Source organism: Corvus kubaryi, unplaced genomic scaffold (genome assembly GCF_017639235.1).
Source record: "Corvus kubaryi isolate FWS band 111438036 unplaced genomic scaffold, C.kubaryi_AGA036_p1.0 37397, whole genome shotgun sequence".
NCBI classification, from domain to species: Eukaryota; Metazoa; Chordata; class Aves; order Passeriformes; family Corvidae; genus Corvus; species Corvus kubaryi.
The window spans coordinates 197,361-215,142 of record NW_024581136.1 but is presented as its reverse complement, the minus strand read 5'-3'; the positions used below and the strand labels follow the sequence as shown (position 1 = coordinate 215,142).

Below are 17,782 nucleotides of genomic sequence, written 5' to 3'. Positions count from 1 at the left end.
AAAGACTGCTCAAAGTTAAACTAGTATTATCATTTTCTTAGTTACCACATGGCATTTTGCACCAGATGCTTTCTCCACTCCCAGCTGTGTTTGGTTCATTCTGTATCATTTATCTTCTGTATCTGCATTACAACCAACAAGGAATTTGTTGCACATCTGCAGATTTGAAGGTGAGTGGTTGCTAGAATATTTTTTTGTAGCTTTTGTAAACCTTGACTATCAAAGATAAGAATTTCAGTATAACAGCAGATCCTTATTAGAGGATTCCATTCGTCAAAAAATCTGTTTCAGTGAGTCTGTGGAACAAAGTTTATTTCTTGTCAAAACTAAAGCTGCTAAACAAAAGAAGGAAGCTAAATATTAATGAAAACACATTTCTAACTGTGAGGCATATGAACTTGCAGTCAGATACAGCTATCAGTTCCACATGGTTGAGTCAGCTGAAATAGAAACCATTGCTCTTGAGTGTCAGCGTATACTGTGCTCTGGTTAAATTTTACCAGGCTTCTCAGCACACAGAAAACCTTCATGCCACAGGATTTCACATCACAGCATCTTCTGTAGAAAGCTATTTACATCTGAAAACCATTCCTATTTACAGCAAAAACCATACCTCCTCCTTGTACTGCTCCAAAGTAAGGCATAGGATTTTAACTTGGAACCAGAACAAAGAAGCAGTTCACAAGCCATTAACACTACAGGTGATGCAGAGTGTAAGCTCAGACATACTCCTTGTTGCTTATGACCGTCTCAGAGTTCCTGGGGTACATGCGTGGCTGAGAAGCTGCCTGGGCTGCTGAATATGCATATTTGTTGGGACTGTAAATTAAGAAAAAAAAGATATAAAATAGTAGGTATTAGACACATGCCCATGGTCTCAGATACTTAGAAGTTACTCAATTAGCTCTGTATCCAACCCACCAATAGCACGTTCTTCGCAACAGTGCAGAAATTAGAGGCCTCCTGTTCTCATCATTCTGGTAGCTAAGGGGAAATAGATGGGGTCCCTGATGGGCTGCACAGCCCATTCCCTCATAACCAAAACCACACTTTGGATTCCTAACTCACATGTGCTCTTCCCTGAGGCATTTCAGTCAAGGCCCTAAAGCAGACGAGAACCTAGCCCTCAACACTTTTGTCCAAGCTGCAGGTTTTAATACAGGAATCAAAATGATGAAGAAAGAAAACAGAAGTGTCTTCAGCCAACCCCTTCAACTGTCATTCATCACACTGAACATCTATTTCAACTATCAGTTTTACCTGATTTTCAGGATATTTCAGGACATTTGGTACTTCATATCAAAGTACGGTGAGCAAAATCTAAAGTCCAATGTGGCTGATGAAATATTACCATAAAACTGAAATGGTTTCAGATTGGGCAATGGAGTATCAGAGGAACACTCACTCACTATATTTTGACATAACTTTCCTAAGATTAAATAGAGCAGCAGTGAATATGCTTCTTCCTTGCATATTATAATCCTCTCGAGCTTAGCTAGTACAACCTCCAAGCTATTTGAGTTCTGGTAGACATGGACTTCTGCTATTTCTGTCCTCTCCTTCAAAAAGAGACCTTCTGTATGTGTCAAAATTTAAGACTGAAGTAAAAATGCAGGGAAGGTTAAATATTGAGGCCAGAAATCCCAACTTTTGTGATTTGACCTGCGACAAGACATTTCCATAAAGAACAAGAAAAAAACCATATTTGTAGTGATCAGTTCCAGGTGCTTTGGGAAATGCCTTTACACTTTCTTGCAAATTGAACAGTGTTTGAATATTTTACTCACAGTGTGTACTGCAGAGAAACTGGATCATAATACATTATGGGGTTTTATATACTTTTCTTTTGGCAACAGTTTGCACTTTCACTGCACATATTCACCATGTAGAACTTAGAACCACCAGCAGTGCCCAGAATTACCAAATACAAGTTAGAGGTGACTGCCGATGGTGGTGCATCAAGTACCCTGGTCTGGGAGGTGCAAGTCTTTGGGACAGCATCCCCTGCCATCACCAGTCTGTGACATGCCATAGCACTGTTTGTAATTTACACCACATATTTATACCAGGGGGTGAGAGAGAGACAGAATAGTGCACAGATAGAAAGTGGCATGTCATTGACAGCTACTACTTCAACTGACAAATCCAAGATTACCTGTAATTCTCTTTTTCCTTCCCTTTGCATGAACAGGTCAGTAAGATCCCACCAAGTATATAAAGAACAGATCCAGCCCAGCCTAAGTACAGAGCTTCTCCTAGCTCATACCTGAAACATGAAAGATTTTATGGAAACAACTTATAACAGGATCACAAAGCCATGCAAACAAATTCTAATCTGCATAGAAATCAGCTAACTGAAAGGCACTTCAACAGTTAACAGAAAACAGACCCAGCTTTGGGTCTGCTCAGTAAAACTCTTCTTTTTATAGAGTTGCTTTGCCAAATTAGTGCCAGTACAGAGAGTACTAAGCAACATAAAGATAAGTAGCAATAAGTAATTGTGTGTATTTAACAAATTGTTGATAATAAATAATAACAACATACCTCCTGTGCCACCCACAGCACTTATTTTGCCCTTTTATTGGCTGTCACTGAAATGATTTTGTGAAACTGAATGATTCAGATCTTACTGTCTGTATGCTGAGAAAAGGCTGACCATGGACATCAGTTTTCTGGGAAACACAATGCTAGGTCACTTACAAGTAGCTGGTTGTATAGGGCTAGTTTTAAAATTTAGGTATCCTAAAGGATATTCAGCACCCTCTGTGGCTGTATGGCTGAAAGGCATTTATGAATGTCCCAGGCTGAAAAAGAATAGTTCTCTGTTTTACTGTACAGAACTATACCTTTCAGGAAACCTCCTAGTCCAGTCCAAGAAATTCATTGATAATGAATTTCTCCCAAAGACTAGACACAACTGGGTCTGGAAAAGTCTGGCAGGAGTTTCACAAAAAGAGGAACACAAATTTTTATGATCAGAGAAAAACTATATCCACGATCCACCTGTACATCTGTGGTCTGAAATATAAGGGCAAAATATAAGGGCAAAATAAGTGTCATGGACTGCATTGAAGGTACACTGGAACCAGAGACTTGTGTTTTCTTTCCACTTGTAAACGCAAAATCATTATTTTAAAATTTCAAAGCTTCTGACTCTGGAACTCATTGCTAACAGGAGGGTTTCAGAGGTTTACACAGGTTCACAGCTCTCCGTGTTCTCATTGCACATGGGAGACACAAGGTCTCTGCTGGTTTAGGTACTTCCAAACATGGAAGCACAGAGTCATTATCAAAAAAACCCAGGAGCACAAGTTGCACATTGCCCAGTGCCTGCAATTATTTCTGTTCACCAGTCACCTACAGACAAGAATGATGCAGATGTCATACCAAAGGAAAGTATATAGGAGACATCTGCAGGAGAACTTCGTTTGCCTTCAAAGCTGTAGGAGAAACTCCTTTAAGAATTGGCAGAGGTTAACTTCACTAATTTGCTGAAGTCACACCAAAAAAATGCAGTCTGAAAAACTAGATTTGCCAGTCTCTTAAGAATGAAGATCAATACTGGCATGCAATTGAATTTAAACTCATCTCACAGACTCCATGTCCAGCTTTACCAATGATCAAACTTAATTCATCAAGAACTTCTCAGTGAATCAATAGCTTAAACATGAAGTTTAGATATTAAAAAAAAATATTTCTTCAGCTACTGAATGCAAACCATCTGGTAACTGATTAACAGGCATTGATGTTGAAGCCCCAAAGCTATAGCAGGTAACTATAAAACACACCAACTATCCGACTAACCGAAATTCCTTATCAACAGTTGTTTCAGTTCTCTGATGTATTTATTACCCTTCATGTAGTTCTCTCAAGGGGATATAAAACAACAAAAAGTAACTGCACAAATACAATTTCTTTGTAAGTACTTCATTGAAAACACAGGGAAAACTGACAAACAATGAAAGCAATTGCTTAAAGTACTTTGATTTACCACAAAGCACTTCACCTCTGACTTCCCTGAACTGATTCCGAGGCAGGAACTTACAAAACACTTCAAATATGATCCTAGCAACTAACAATTTATAGTTTACTGATCTATGAATTATATACTTGGTAGAAGTATGTTATAGATGTCTCATATTCCACAGACAATATATTTCCCTCTCCTTTTCCCCCTCTCTGAAGGAGAGGCCCAGTCACCTCTACCCTTGTTCCTCATCGCTAAGCAGGGCACCTAGATAAGGTGCCATAAGCTGCCATTTGGTTTTGACAACTGTTAGTTTTATATCAGACAAAGAGTAAGGACTTTTATACCTCAAAACCTGTTTGCATGCAACTGCACTAGCTGAAAATCCCAAAAATTTAGCCTCATTTTAATTCATAGGGCAAAAAAATATTGAGCTGTTAATATATAGACATATATAAGACAGGCAGCAAATTTCTCTGCAGATCACTAGTACAAAGCTCGAGCTGCTTTGCATGTGACTTTCCCTTGCATGTACATCTGAGGCACTTTATTCTAGCCAGAACTTGTCTTTTGTACCTCTTTTGGTTTAAATGCCAAAGCAGATTAGGAATTTTGCCTTTTCTTCTTAACAACACTGAGATATGCACTTAATTGAGTCTCTCAAGAATATACAAACACAGTACAAAACCCCTCAGATGCGGGGTTGATATTCCTCACATATTCATTAACTCTTCCAGGAAAGAACTCTCTTCCCTCCCCAACGGCACCTCTGAGGTGAAAAGATTCCCTGAGTACAACTTTTTCCTCCTGTAGGACTGGATTATGGGATCCATCCAGGTTCTGAAACTCTGGAGCAGCTGAGGTTAGTGCAGCTGTCTAACACATGATGGAGTTTGGTATGACAAATACATTAACTTACTTGGTTCCAGCGTACAGTTGGTTAAAAAACTGAGCAGTAACCATTGCAGCATACCAAGAAACAGCCACCATGGAGCAGAGACCTACCAGAAAAAGTTAAAAAGCACACATGAGTGATTCAAAGGCTGTAACAGCTTTAAACCAAGAACAAGTTCATTTCATTTAGTCTGGCTGTGAAAGCAATACAAAGTATCAATAGTGCTCTCATTTCAGCCTCGATATTACCTCCTAAAATAAAAAGAAATCCGCCTGTGACAGCAAACTTCATTTTTCCGTCTTCATCACTCAACCCAATGTTTGTGCACTTCAAACCAAGCAGTGAGAGTACTGTAGCCAAGAATCCCAGAAGGATGGAAGTAATCATCAGGGCACGGCATGCCTGAATGTGAGCTAAGACATAAAAGAGAAAACAAATCAGGATCTATACAGAAATTACATTAACGTTGTGCTGAAAAAAATAAAAGTGATTCGAGGGAGTGACAAAATTAACAGGTGCAGTAACGAGTGAATCTTGTCCAACTTTGTCATATGGTTCAGAGAAGCCTCCAAACCCAGGTGTGTTTAGCCTCAAGTCAAACAGATTTGAGAGCTGAACTATGCCTACACTTTTTAAGTTTGGTAAATCCTCTTGTGTCTTTAGTAAATCCTGAAAAACTACAGCAAGCCCCTCATCCCTTACATTCCTGTGAAAATGTGTAGTGGTATACATGGTCATTTGCAGGAACAGAAGAAAGTCTCCTACTCACAAGCCCTTCTGAATTCCTGACACCTGTACAGCTGAGTGCACAGGATACATCTGAAATCCAGGTGCTAGCCAAGGTGTGCAAGCCTCCGGCGCTACTGAGAACTGGAAAAAGGTGCCAGCTTCGCTGCTTCCAGGGAGAGATAGGAAAGAATTGTCCTCAAGTTAGCAGTGCACTTCAAACTTGGCGGAACAAACAGGAGGTCTGAGAGCTGCAGCACTCCTCCCTAAGACATTCTCCTGTGGAGAGGTTGCAGCTGGTGTGGGCATGTTAGGGAATCTGGTATACTGGCAGTTCTGCATCCTTTAAGCTCCTGGTCTTCACATCTAGGTACAGATTGCACAAAATCCAGGACTAGATTAATAGTCAGCCTAAGAAAGAAGGTCAGACAGGGCCTTCGGGCTTCTTTAAAATGGCACCCTGCATTTGGCAGGTTCCAGGTCAAATGGCATTTTGGCACCTTTGTTGTGAGATAAACATGCCAAGCATCACAATCTGGCAGGGTCACAACTGCTCACTTTGTTGACTTGATTACCTTTAAGTTCTCTTCCAACCTAAATTATTCTATGACTATAATTTTAATCATACATTGGAAGGGTCAGACCTGACTCCAACTGGACACTGACATCACTGATGCCAGCATTCAGCCTCTTGCTCCCTGACCACCTCCATGTCCTCCACGGTAACCTGCTATCTAGGTCTGTAGCGGAGTGAGCCGTAACTCTCCAGACAACAAAAATCAGACAGAGAAACAGAAGACAAAGTGATACACTCAGACTCAGCAGGCTGTATTGCCTAGTGTGGCTTAAGAGTACTGGTCCTACAAGCTTTAGAGTTACCAAAGACAGCAATAAGCAGTCATGAGATAAACTTACAGAATTAAAGGCTAAAGTAATTTGAGGAATTAATGCTTTGTTAAACACTAATTTTAAATTTTTCATGGAAAAAAATGAGAACAGTAGTAAAAGTGGAAAGACCCCTCAAAATACCACTAACAGTTCAAGGTTTTTGCCTGCAGAAGATACTGTTAAGGTAAGTACTCAACAACACTGCTTTCAGGTTTGGGATTTTACACCATGCTAGCAGCAATCACCCAGTGGGGTCCAAGAACTCACATTTCAGTCTTTGGGACTCCTGCAGTGTTAGGTGGAACTCCCCCTATCTTTCCAGGACACAGGCTGGATCCTCAGGCTAACTTCTTGCAATCCGGTGGGAAAGGGTTGTCATACAACTGTACCACAATGCAATAGCCTCAACAGCCTTAACTGAGAACCTTAGTTCACAATTCAGAAAACTCAATTTTTTATTTTAAACTTAGCTTGTTTAACAAGATGCAAAGTCAGTCCATTTCATTAGTCAACACTAATTGAAGAAATTTTCCCCAAATTCTGTCATTGGAAGAAACACCTATGGAACCTTAAAAAGAAGAAAGGGAAAAAAAAAAAGGGCAGTTTACAAAGCTTTGGCAACTAGTTTTATCAAATGTTTGACTTAGTTGTGACTAGATAGACAGTGCTAGCTATATGGAGTAGCCAGTCATGGTTTCAATCTTGTGCAATATTGCATTTAAAAAGCTACTCACTCAAAATAGTTGTCATTTAGACTAATGGTTTAGTGAACTCAAAAGTGTTAAATTGGTTTAAAAGAATCAAGTCTGATATTTCCCATATATTAAGCAAAACCCAGAAGTATTCCACATAGGTCAGTTGCCAATAAGGAAACCTCCACAGAAAATCTTCATTGTCCTTCTGATGAGAGGTAACAAAGACACTTTTGTTTTTTCTTTTACCCGTCCCTCCAATCCCTGGCATCCTCGCAGCAGTTTCAGCTAAGTTTCTGAACAGGAATTTGAAACACGCCTAAACTGACCATGATAATTTTTAGTCTGCTTTGTTCATATCTGCAAGGACAATGAATGTTTCTCAGAGGTCCCACTATCTGCTGAGCCCTTGTTGTTACCAAACCCATTTTCTTCCTCTTTCCTGCTTTGCCCAGCTGTCCTTTCAACTGTTACTACCATCCAGTGTCTTCTGATGTTTCTTTTTCAGTTTTCCTTTCTAAAAATATTTTATCTGCAGTTTTACAAGCTGTTTTTCCCTTCCCTTTCCCTTACCTTTACCCTCAACTATACTGCCATCTTCTCAACTGCAGGACTGATCTCTTCAACAGATCAAACCTCTAATCTTCACAAATTCACTTCAGAGCCTGGCCCAGTCATTTACTTTCTGGCCCCACTTTTTTCCTCCCTGCTGCCTCCATGTTATTTGTAGTTCTCAGGAGTCCTGCTGTTGCTTGCCTTCTGTTTTATTTGCTTTAACACATCTACTCATGACGGTCTTTTCTGAGCCCTACCAGGTTCTTTAAAACCCACTTTTTTCTTGGCAGCCCCCAGATGCTGCTCTCTTGAGGGCCCATCGCCCAAATCTGCACACACTCTCAGGGGCAACACCCTATGCAAACACATCAAGGCCAAGATGTTGCCTGGAGTCAGAGGCAATAAGCTATGAACTAGCCCTTGAAGTGGTTTTTACAAGAACCAAATAAAATCACAGAATCATTAAGGCTGGTAAAGATGTCTAAGATCAAGTCCAACTACTAACCCAGCACCACTGGTGCACACTGACATAAGCGCTCTGCAGAGGATAATGTCCAATGGAATGATCCTGCTGTTACTGAGTCTAAAATGTTTCAATAAGGTTATGTTCCTCTTCATCCACACACACACATTCTAAAAGCAATTGTTAGAGAAGGCAGGAAGATGAAAAGAGCAGATCATTCCTTAAATACTAGACACAGTTTCAGACAATTGCTATGCTACTGTTAGAACTGGTCAACAACATGCCTTTACTTCAGACTGAGGGAGAAAGCGATTCCCCATTCCCACTAATCCTATATTACACATTCTTCAGATTAGGAGTATCCTCCTACTGATTTAGTTTAGCCACCTTCTAGGGCAGATTCAGCTAGAAGGCATTTTTATTCTGGATAACTATCTACCTATTATTCATAGGTAGATATTCATATATATTATATATATATTATATATATATATTATTACATAGATACCTATGTATATATATACCTATATATATATATATTCATATATATATTATTATATATACCTAATTATTCAAGATTAATAAAAAACAGCTTTATTATCTATATGCTTACTATCCACAGAATATTGCCTTACTTGGACATCTGAGGACAGCCACAATTATGATGAAAACTGATACAGAGGAAAGGGGCCAGCAGATCTAAATTTCTTGATATTTAAAACCACATCCAAAAAGATGTTAGTTAGCAAGCCCTGACAGTAGTTAGCATTAGTTAACAAGCCTAATCATATATTAACTTATAGCATACACTCCTTCTATAACTTATAATATAATATGTTATAATATGCATAACATATTCTCATGTATTTCTTGGATTACCTACAATTTTCAATCTCAACTCACAAAAACCACTACCACTTCTCAGCTAAAAACAGTATTTCCCGTAACATGAAAGAACTCCAGCTACAGTACATTAGCTATGAAGTATTGCAAAAGAAGGCTTATACAATAATTCCAAATAAATAAATAGTTAAAAAGTGTCTCTTACTGAGATGTCCCACAAGATTCTAGAGAAGAGAGTATAACCCACTTTAAATGCCTGTTAAACGCTTGATCAACTGACTTCATTTGCCTTATTTTATAGCCTTTCCTAACATGCTTGACACATTCTGCTGCTTGAGAGATTTTTATTACTTCAGCCCACAAAGTCCTTCTTGGCCAGTTATTTTCCAGTATTACCAGATTACCAAAACAAAAGCCTTACTACTTTTTGGCAACAAATTTTTAGGCAACATAAACAAGGCTGTACAAAGTCACCTACCAGGCAGTGCAAGCATAGAGTCAAATTCCCTGCAGTTGGATACTCCAGTGCTGTCTTCTGCACAGCTCTTCCACAGGTTTTCAAACAACGTAGATGTTGTGATGACAGAACCATGTATACTGGAGACTTTCCAGTAATTATTTGGCAAAGTAGCTCCAATAACTGCCAACCCACCCAAGCACAAAAGAAAACCAACAATTTCCAACGGAGCAGTCATGGTTGTGAGTAGTAACAGTTCAATATCCTTATAATTAGATTACAATCAAGTGAAGCCTTTCAGAAGCCACCTTGCTGTTTTATCTCTGGGTTTCACTCCAAAATGAGTCTACCTTTGCTCTTTGCTCTTTCCCCATAGATAAGGCTTACTGGGCATGACAATAAGAAATGGGAGCAGTTCATGATAAAGATATTAGCGTGTAAAAAAAGTAACAATATTAATTCTTTTTCCAATAGGAAGTGAAAAATGAGCCTATTCTTTTTCTCAGCCTAGAAAGTCCAGTCAGTATTTCTACAAAATACCTTGCAAGTGTGATAATATAGGCAAATATTTTATTTCTGTCTCTTCTCTGGAGTCAACTAGATTTTACACTAGATTAAAATGGCTTGTAATTTTATTATTGATGTCAAATCAAAAAGCTTTAGTGTATTATTTTCTTGGGGATTCAAACATAAAACAGCTTGAGAACAGGAGCTTTATTCTGCTGCTAGAAAATTTAGCACAGTTTTTGGAGTTACAGTCATAAGTAATCCACAACAACTGTACTGCCAGCTTCTTTCAGGAAGGTTAGGTTTATGGGTGAATAGTTTCCATTAATATTTTACTGTCTATTGATCTATAGCTGAACACATTCAGTATTAAAAATAGTCCCACTTACACTGTACAATTGTACCATGTATTACAATTGTAATAATGTATGTGTCATGGAAATGAAATGTAAGGAAATGAAAGAGCTAGTGTGACAGATCTATCTCCAAAGGATTAAAATGATGAAGAAAAACAGCTATAAGAAAAATAATATATATCAGCAAATTGCACCTGTTTGTTAGAATACCTGAGGGTTTAAAAAAAGCTATTCTGGGCAAAGAATATGTTAAACTCAGTTTAGTTGCTTCTGCTCCTGACTAGACAGAATCATACGACTCAATTCACATCACCCACTTACGTTAATACTTTAAAGTATGCATGTGTCCAAACGGGGTTAACCATCTCTTGCAGTGATAACCTGCTCTTATCTCCAGGAAATGAAGTCAGAGTTTCTTCATAAAATAATTCTGTTATGATGCAACATGGTAACAGAGTCACAGCATTTATGTCAACACTTACCAGAAGGATTAGCCTTTGAGAGAGCCACAACTTATCCCTAAAAGGTATGTGTTGGTTTCCATCAGAACTCACTGGTCACTTTGAACTGATGCTCTAGATTGGTAGGTGCAGCTGCTAAAGGGTATTACAGTGCCACTATGACATTTTTGCTCCCTTGGCAGTCAAGAGGATCATTGCCATTGATTTAAACAAGACTAGATTTGGCAGTGTGATCCTGTGCAGCTCTGAACTTGCAATCTTTTAAGGAAACCAGACAGTGTGGGGTAAGAATTGATCTCAGATGACTGTTACAGAATTCCCTCCTTCTGCTAAGTCCCTGCAATTTGAAAAACGATGGCATAGTAAAATGAACACACTGTACCAGTACCCTGGAGTATCTGCATCCCATTAAAAGCCCTTCAAAGAGTTTCCAGCTAATTTACCCATACTCTGGTGCTATGCTGGTGATTTTAGTAATCACTTCTGCTGACAGCACTTTCAAAGCTGAGATAGTCAGAACCTTGAATCAAGTGTTCCCAGCTGTTATACTGCTGCCAAGGATAGAAATAAAAAATTAAGAGTACAATTTTTTAATAAATCTCTTTCTAGTTAAGAAATGCATTTCAATGGGCAGTCATAAAGCACACATAGAAACAGAAAAGACTAAACTGCAGACCTGAAAAGCCTGAGTTTTCCTATACAGTACCAGGCATTTTAGTAATTCCCTTCAGGAAATCACTCTTCAATGTGTTAAAGAACATAAGGCTATTCTTCACTGAATTTTGTAAACTGTGGCTTGTTGAGCAATGGGCATAACAGCCAGTGCTGCTCTGCAAGAGGCTCTGCACCAGCAGGGCTTAAGAGCTGGTGTTGACAGCTTCACATCAGCACCTTCCACAGCTTGGGACTTTTCCTTTGGGCTTGCTCTAACCCGGTCAGTTGAACTGAACACTGCCATTTTTGGCCCCATCTCATCACTCTAATTTCCAGAAACTCAGGCATCCTGGTCTCTATGCAGAGGAGGCCCTGGAGAGGAGCTGAACAAGCACCAGGACGACGTGAAAAGCTGACATTGCCTCTGATGCTATGAGCAGTGTTTTTAAAATCCTCAGAAGCATATGATTACCCTCCTTCTGAGGCTACAAACTCTGGCCTCATTATGGGATGCTGATACTTATTCTTAAACTGGCATCATCATTATGAAGGCAGATGAGGCCACCAAAGCGAGGGCCCTGTGGAAGAACCATGAACATGCTGAATCTTGAGAGTTAAACTCTCACCTTTTAGAGATCTGCCTTACACATAGGCAGCTCTGACTCCAGGGGAGTCCACATCTGTGTCAAGAAAAACAAGGTTCATAGTCTGTGAGACATGGTAATTTTACAGTTTGAGCACTGCACGTTCAGAATACATTTGCTGGAAGAGTCCAGACACATAGCAATGACAGTAATCAGGGACCTATAAAGCACAGAAGATTTGAAGAAATGGTTCTATTAACATCACTCATAAAGTGACTGCACAAAACTGAAAGTTGTAAAAGAATAAATGCAAAGTTCTGTTTAAGACAAAAAACTTAACAAAATACCATTTTCAAAGGCTACAGTGTTATTGTTTCTACACTCAGTTTGCTGAGGAACGAATGTCAGTCCTTCCCAGTCCTTTACCATAAAGATAGTATTTACAGAAATATATTTTTAAAATCCAGAATGATTCAAACAAATACTTTCCAGCCCCTACAGAGACATTTCTTCTCTTTCTAGCTGCAGATAAACTACCCTGCTAGCATGGTCTACACCCTAGAAAACAAAGAAGCATCAATTGCACAGATGTATTTTAGTCTAAGCTTGCCACCTCTGAGAAATTCCAGAAAAAATACCCAGTTACACAGGTTTAGCACAAAGTACCAAACCAGTTCTGGAATACCTAATAATTCTTGTCTCACACCAAAGCACAAACACCAGTGCTCATGGAACTATGATCTGCTTGTATTTAAGAATTAGGCTGAGTGAAATGCTATTTCTTCCAAGACTATTTTTTTAAAAAATCTTAGGTTTACTGTGTATCACCCATACCTCTATGCTAACACACCAGAGAGGGCAGCAAAACCACAGCAGTCAGTGACTGAGCTGAACTGCAGGGTGAGACACGGGTTTCATGGCAGCCCTTTAACCTGTCTGCAACCACTACAGGATTTGTCCATACTAGATCTTCTGGGACAACTGCATTATGTGGCCCCGAACCTGCTAACATGCTGTCCAGAAAGAAAGAATAAAACCACATCCCTGGATTTTATAAACATATGCCATGACCACTTACGGTCTGAACTCAGCATGTAGAGAAATTTCTTGCACTGTACTGATCCAACAGTTGCTGCACAGTCCATCCAAAGACCTTCAGAAACCCAGTCTGCAGTAACCAGTTCTGTCGTGGTGCCCAAAACTTTCCATCTGTTGGACACTGTAGTAACAAGTAATGTGGTGAATCCTGCTAAAGCCAGCAGCAATGCACAAATCTGTAGAGAGGATGATGCCATTGTGACAGTTTTCTTCAAAGAAGTTTCCCAAAGTTTCTGATATTAGAAACCTGTTGAAACAGTTCATACACACACAGTACATGGAGTTACCTTTACTCAAGCCTGACCTTTGCAAAAACATCAAAAAGATGCCTACCTACAAAATAATGTATCACACAAGGGAACTGTAAGGTGGAATTTAAATCCCATTAAGTAACTGGAATAATTGAATACTCTATACATTATTTTCTTAGGATAACTTTTATTACTGTACACGTTTACCACAAAAAAAATGCAAACAGCAAAACCACAGGACACAACTGAGGAAGTCCCTAATTTTAATTTGCAATGTTTCATCCATTCGTTACTTGTTTGCTAACTCAAAATGTGTTTAAAAATTAAAACTATCAAATGCTTTAGTAAATTATCCATCTTCCAATTACAGTATCTACCAATTCAAATTTAAAGCAAGATAAATTGTGATACTCACGTTTATGGTATGTTTTTAACCTGTTTCATCTACCTTCCTGCAAGATACTAGTGTCAGCACTTTGTGAGGACCAGTTTGATCACCCAAAGTGGAAGTTTTGTACTCTTTAGGACCTTTGTCCCATTCTAAAAATCAAGGACCCAGGGCCAAAGCTCTGTCCAAGTGTTGCACAAACATCTGGCATGGCTTTTTGCTACAGCAAAGGGTCAGTGAAAGGGAAAATTACAAGAAAATTATGTAATTTAGTACCAAAGATACTCAGATTAACCTGGCACCCACTTGCGTATAATTTGCTTCATTAGGGCCACAGAGCTGCCCAAGCACCATCAGATTACAAAGCGCTGCAGAAAAATATAGCTACAACTTCCCCAATGGCTGTTTTACCCGAAATTTTTTATGTATTTGTTTTAGGATGCATCCTAAAGAAGAAATACGCAGCTAGACACCTGTCCAGTGGATGACATTAACAAACCAAACTGCTTTTGACTGCAGCCATGCCCTGAGGAAGGACAGGCCTCCCAGGCTCACAGCCAAAGGGGATCTGGCAGCCTGGGACAGCTCTGCAGCCACTTTGTTGCTGCAGTTCCTCCTCTCTTTGCCTGCCTGTCTCAAGGAGCCACCCTCACTCACCCCTTCCTAGCCCTGCTGCTACCACACAAACCCCATAGGACTGTTCAGATAATGCTTTATTCCAACACCACATCCATCGCCTTTCAGCCCATGACATGGACACCCTACCCTACAGGACCTGATTGTACCAGCTGTCATACACTGTCATGTTTATAGGTTGAGGTGATGGCACAAATGATAGCAAATATGCATTGTAGCTGTCCAAAGGAGAATGACAGTAAACCAAATCCAAATAAATACACAAAGTCCAGAGCATCATATGCAACTAAGAGCTGTAATGTGATAAAAACAATCCCTGGGAGAGCAAAAGGGGTCACTGTAACATTAAAAACAGCACATGTATGTATGTGGTTTGAACACAAAGCAGGAAGGATTAGCAAAGAAAAATGTTTAAGTCACTTAAATAAATAAATTACTCCTGATAAGGTAGTGGTAGAAGTGTCTAAAATGGAAACTTAAAAACCTCTTTTACTTCTTTTTCATTTCATTACATAGAAAAACAGAGAAAGAACACTGATTACAACACTAGTTTAATTTACATATGTGTATATACATTTCTAACATCAGCAATATATGCCTTTGAACCTACTAATCACTTCTTGGTTCAGGTAAATTCTGAGGCTGAACCATGCCCACCAGCGCAATCAGAAAGAGATAAAATGCAAATCTAAATACGGTACTAAACCACTTAGAGCAGTTTCCCACCACCACTCACAGAGGTTTTCCGTGGTCAGAGTCTGACCTTGGATTGAGAAGGCAAACTCATTTCACTACTAGTTAAGGAAAAAAAAAAAAAATAGTAACAATGTTAATTCATTTCCTACCACTTCCAAAGAACATGACTTTGTAACTTTGCTCCTGAAGTTGTCATAACATCTTAATAATCTAATCAGGCTTATAGCCATTTGAAATTACAATATGCAGATCACTCTCATCTTGCCATTAACTTTGCCTTCACACAACAAACTACAAAATAACCTGGGCTGGCAGGGGCCACAGGGATGCCAACCTCCCACTAAAGCACAGTTTCAGTGTTGGGTGAGGTCACCCAAGCCTTATCCAGTCACAACAGAGTCGTCTCCAGGGCTGGAATTCGCACAACACTCTTGCGGAGCATGTTCCTCCCACTGGTGCAGAACTTTTCCTGCTGCAATATGTGCCTGCTGCCCCTCGTCCTCCCTGTGCACCCTTGAGATAAACCACTGTTTATTCTGCTGCTTGATTTTGGCTGCTCTGTACTCTGTCTCCAGCAGCCCAGGCATGACTGGCATGCAAGTGGCTTCACTGCCCCATGAGTATCTCCACGACAACAGAGGTAACCAGGAAGGTGCACGCAACTTCTTCAAACTTACAAGGTACTTTCAGAGCAAACGCCTGTTTTCTTTTCCCATTTAATTTCAGGAGGCTGGTGATGTGTACAGCGCACTGTTCTCTGCTAACACAGCTCTCCAGCCCTGCAGAGCTTTGCTGGCATGGAGATGGTGCTGGGAAGAGCAGCACAGTGCCAGAGAGCAGGAGCCCTGGCCAGCAACAAGGGGACCACAGGGCACTTGAGACACCTGCTCAGCCATGTGTGGGTTACTACAGAATCATGGAATCACCAAGGGTGGAAGACACCTTTCGGATCATCCGGTCCAACCATCCACCCAGCACTGCCACTGTACCCCTGAGCCACTGAAACACATCACCCAGCACTAAGTCTAGACGCCTCTTGAGCACCTCCAGGAGTAGGAACTCCACCACCTGACAGCCTGTTCTGATGCCTGACCTCCCAAGCAGGGAAAAACATGTTTCTAATATTTAATCTGAATCTCCCGCCTCAGCTTAAAGCCATTTCCTCTGGTCCTCTCACTGCAGACATGGCAGAAGAGGCTGGCCCCATCTCACTACAGCCTCCTGCCAGGGAGTTGTACAGAGCAAGGAGGTCCCTCTGGAGCTCCTGGAGACTAAACAACCCCAGTTCCCTCAGCCACTCCTCATAAGACAAGTTTTCTAAGCCTCTCACAACCCTAGGTGCCCTTTGCTGGACACACTCCAGCACCTCAATGTCCTTTTTAAAGTGAGGGGCCCAAACCTGCGCACAGAACTCGAGGTGTGGCTTCACCCACACCAAGTGCAGAGGATGATCGCTTCCCTGGTCCTGCTGGCTAAATTATTCTTGATACAGATGCAGGGAAAAGCCTGGAAGGAGGTTGTGGGGTGGGAACCTGATCAGCCAGCAGCCCTTTGCTGGAGCAGTCTGGTGGCAAGGTGAGGTGAGGTAGGGTGAGGTGAGGCGAGGCGAGGCAAGGCAGGGCAGAGGAGCCAGGGGAGGGAAGGTGCTGAGGTGTGGCAAGGTGATGTGGAGCCACACATGGAGAAAGGCAATGCTGAGGCAGCAGCTCCAGCCTCCACCTCACCTCCTGAGCTGCTGCAGGCTAGGAGGAAACAGGCTCTGCCTATTCCATGAGACTTCTAGAGAGCACTACATTTTATCAGCCCTGCAAAGAGACCTTGATAAAAAAGAGAGCTGAAAAATCACCAACTGTATTAAGTTTAAAAAAGGGAAAGTGCTGGATTCTGCACCTGGGACAATCCCAGTGTACCTACAAACTGGGGAAAAAGACACTGGAAAGCAGTGCTGCAGAAAGGGACCTGGGGGTCCTGGTCAGTGGCAAACTGAATGAGTCAGCAATGCCCTGGCAACCAGGAGGGCCAACTCTGTTCTGGGGGGCAGCAGGCACAGCATCACCAGTTGGGCCAGGGTGGGGATTGTTCTGGTCTGCCCTGCTCAGAGGTAGCCTCACCTTGAGTCCAGGGGGGAGTTTTGGGCACCACAATATATAAAAGACATTCAGCTATTTGAGAGTGTCCAAAGGACAGCCACAAGGATGGACAAAAGCCTTGAGAAGCCATGTAAGAAGCAGCTGAGGACACTTGGTCTATTCAGCCTGGAGGAAACTGAGAGGAGACCTCATTGCAGTCTGCAACTTCCTCATGAGTGCAAGAGGAGAGGCAGGCACTGACCTGTGGTGACCAGTGACAGGACCCGAGGGAATGGCCTGAAGTTCTGTCAGGGCTGGGTATTAGAAAAAGGTTCTTCATTCACAGGGTGGCTGGGAATTGGAATAGGCTCTCCAGGGAAGTGGCCACATTACCACGCCTGACAGATTTCAAGGAGCATTTGACCAACACTCAGGGGGTACATGGTGGGATTCTTAGGGACAGTCCTGTGCAGAGCCAGTAGTTAGACTCAATGCTCCTTGTGGGTCTCGTCCAACTCAGCATATTCTGTGATTCTGTGAAATCACAGCTGTTGTAAACGAGACTGAGACTTTTAAAGGAAAAGTCAACTCGTTTA

General features: G+C 41.0%; 1 protein-coding gene across 3 annotated transcripts; it reads right to left on the bottom strand.

The window, feature by feature from the left end:
* Positions 1–295: 295 nt before the first annotated feature.
* Positions 296–13,918, bottom strand: LOC121671187 (claudin-15-like). 3 transcript variants are annotated; one of them, XM_042042449.1, is made up of 6 exons: positions 13,813–13,918; positions 13,127–13,393; positions 5,111–5,275; positions 4,887–4,968; positions 2,156–2,266; positions 296–819 (listed from the first exon to the last, which is right to left on the bottom strand). In XM_042042449.1, the coding sequence occupies exons 2-6, from the start codon at positions 13,341–13,343 to the stop codon at positions 720–722; spliced, it is 675 nt and encodes a 224-aa protein (XP_041898383.1). In that variant the 5' UTR covers positions 13,344–13,393; positions 13,813–13,918; the 3' UTR covers positions 296–719. The 3 variants fall into 3 exon arrangements, with proteins under 3 accessions (XP_041898383.1, XP_041898385.1, XP_041898384.1); XM_042042451.1 differs by having other exon boundaries at positions 13,127–13,322; positions 13,813–13,914; XM_042042450.1 differs by lacking the exons at positions 13,127–13,393; positions 13,813–13,918 and adding an exon at positions 9,508–11,417.
* Positions 13,919–17,782: the final 3,864 nt, after the last annotated feature.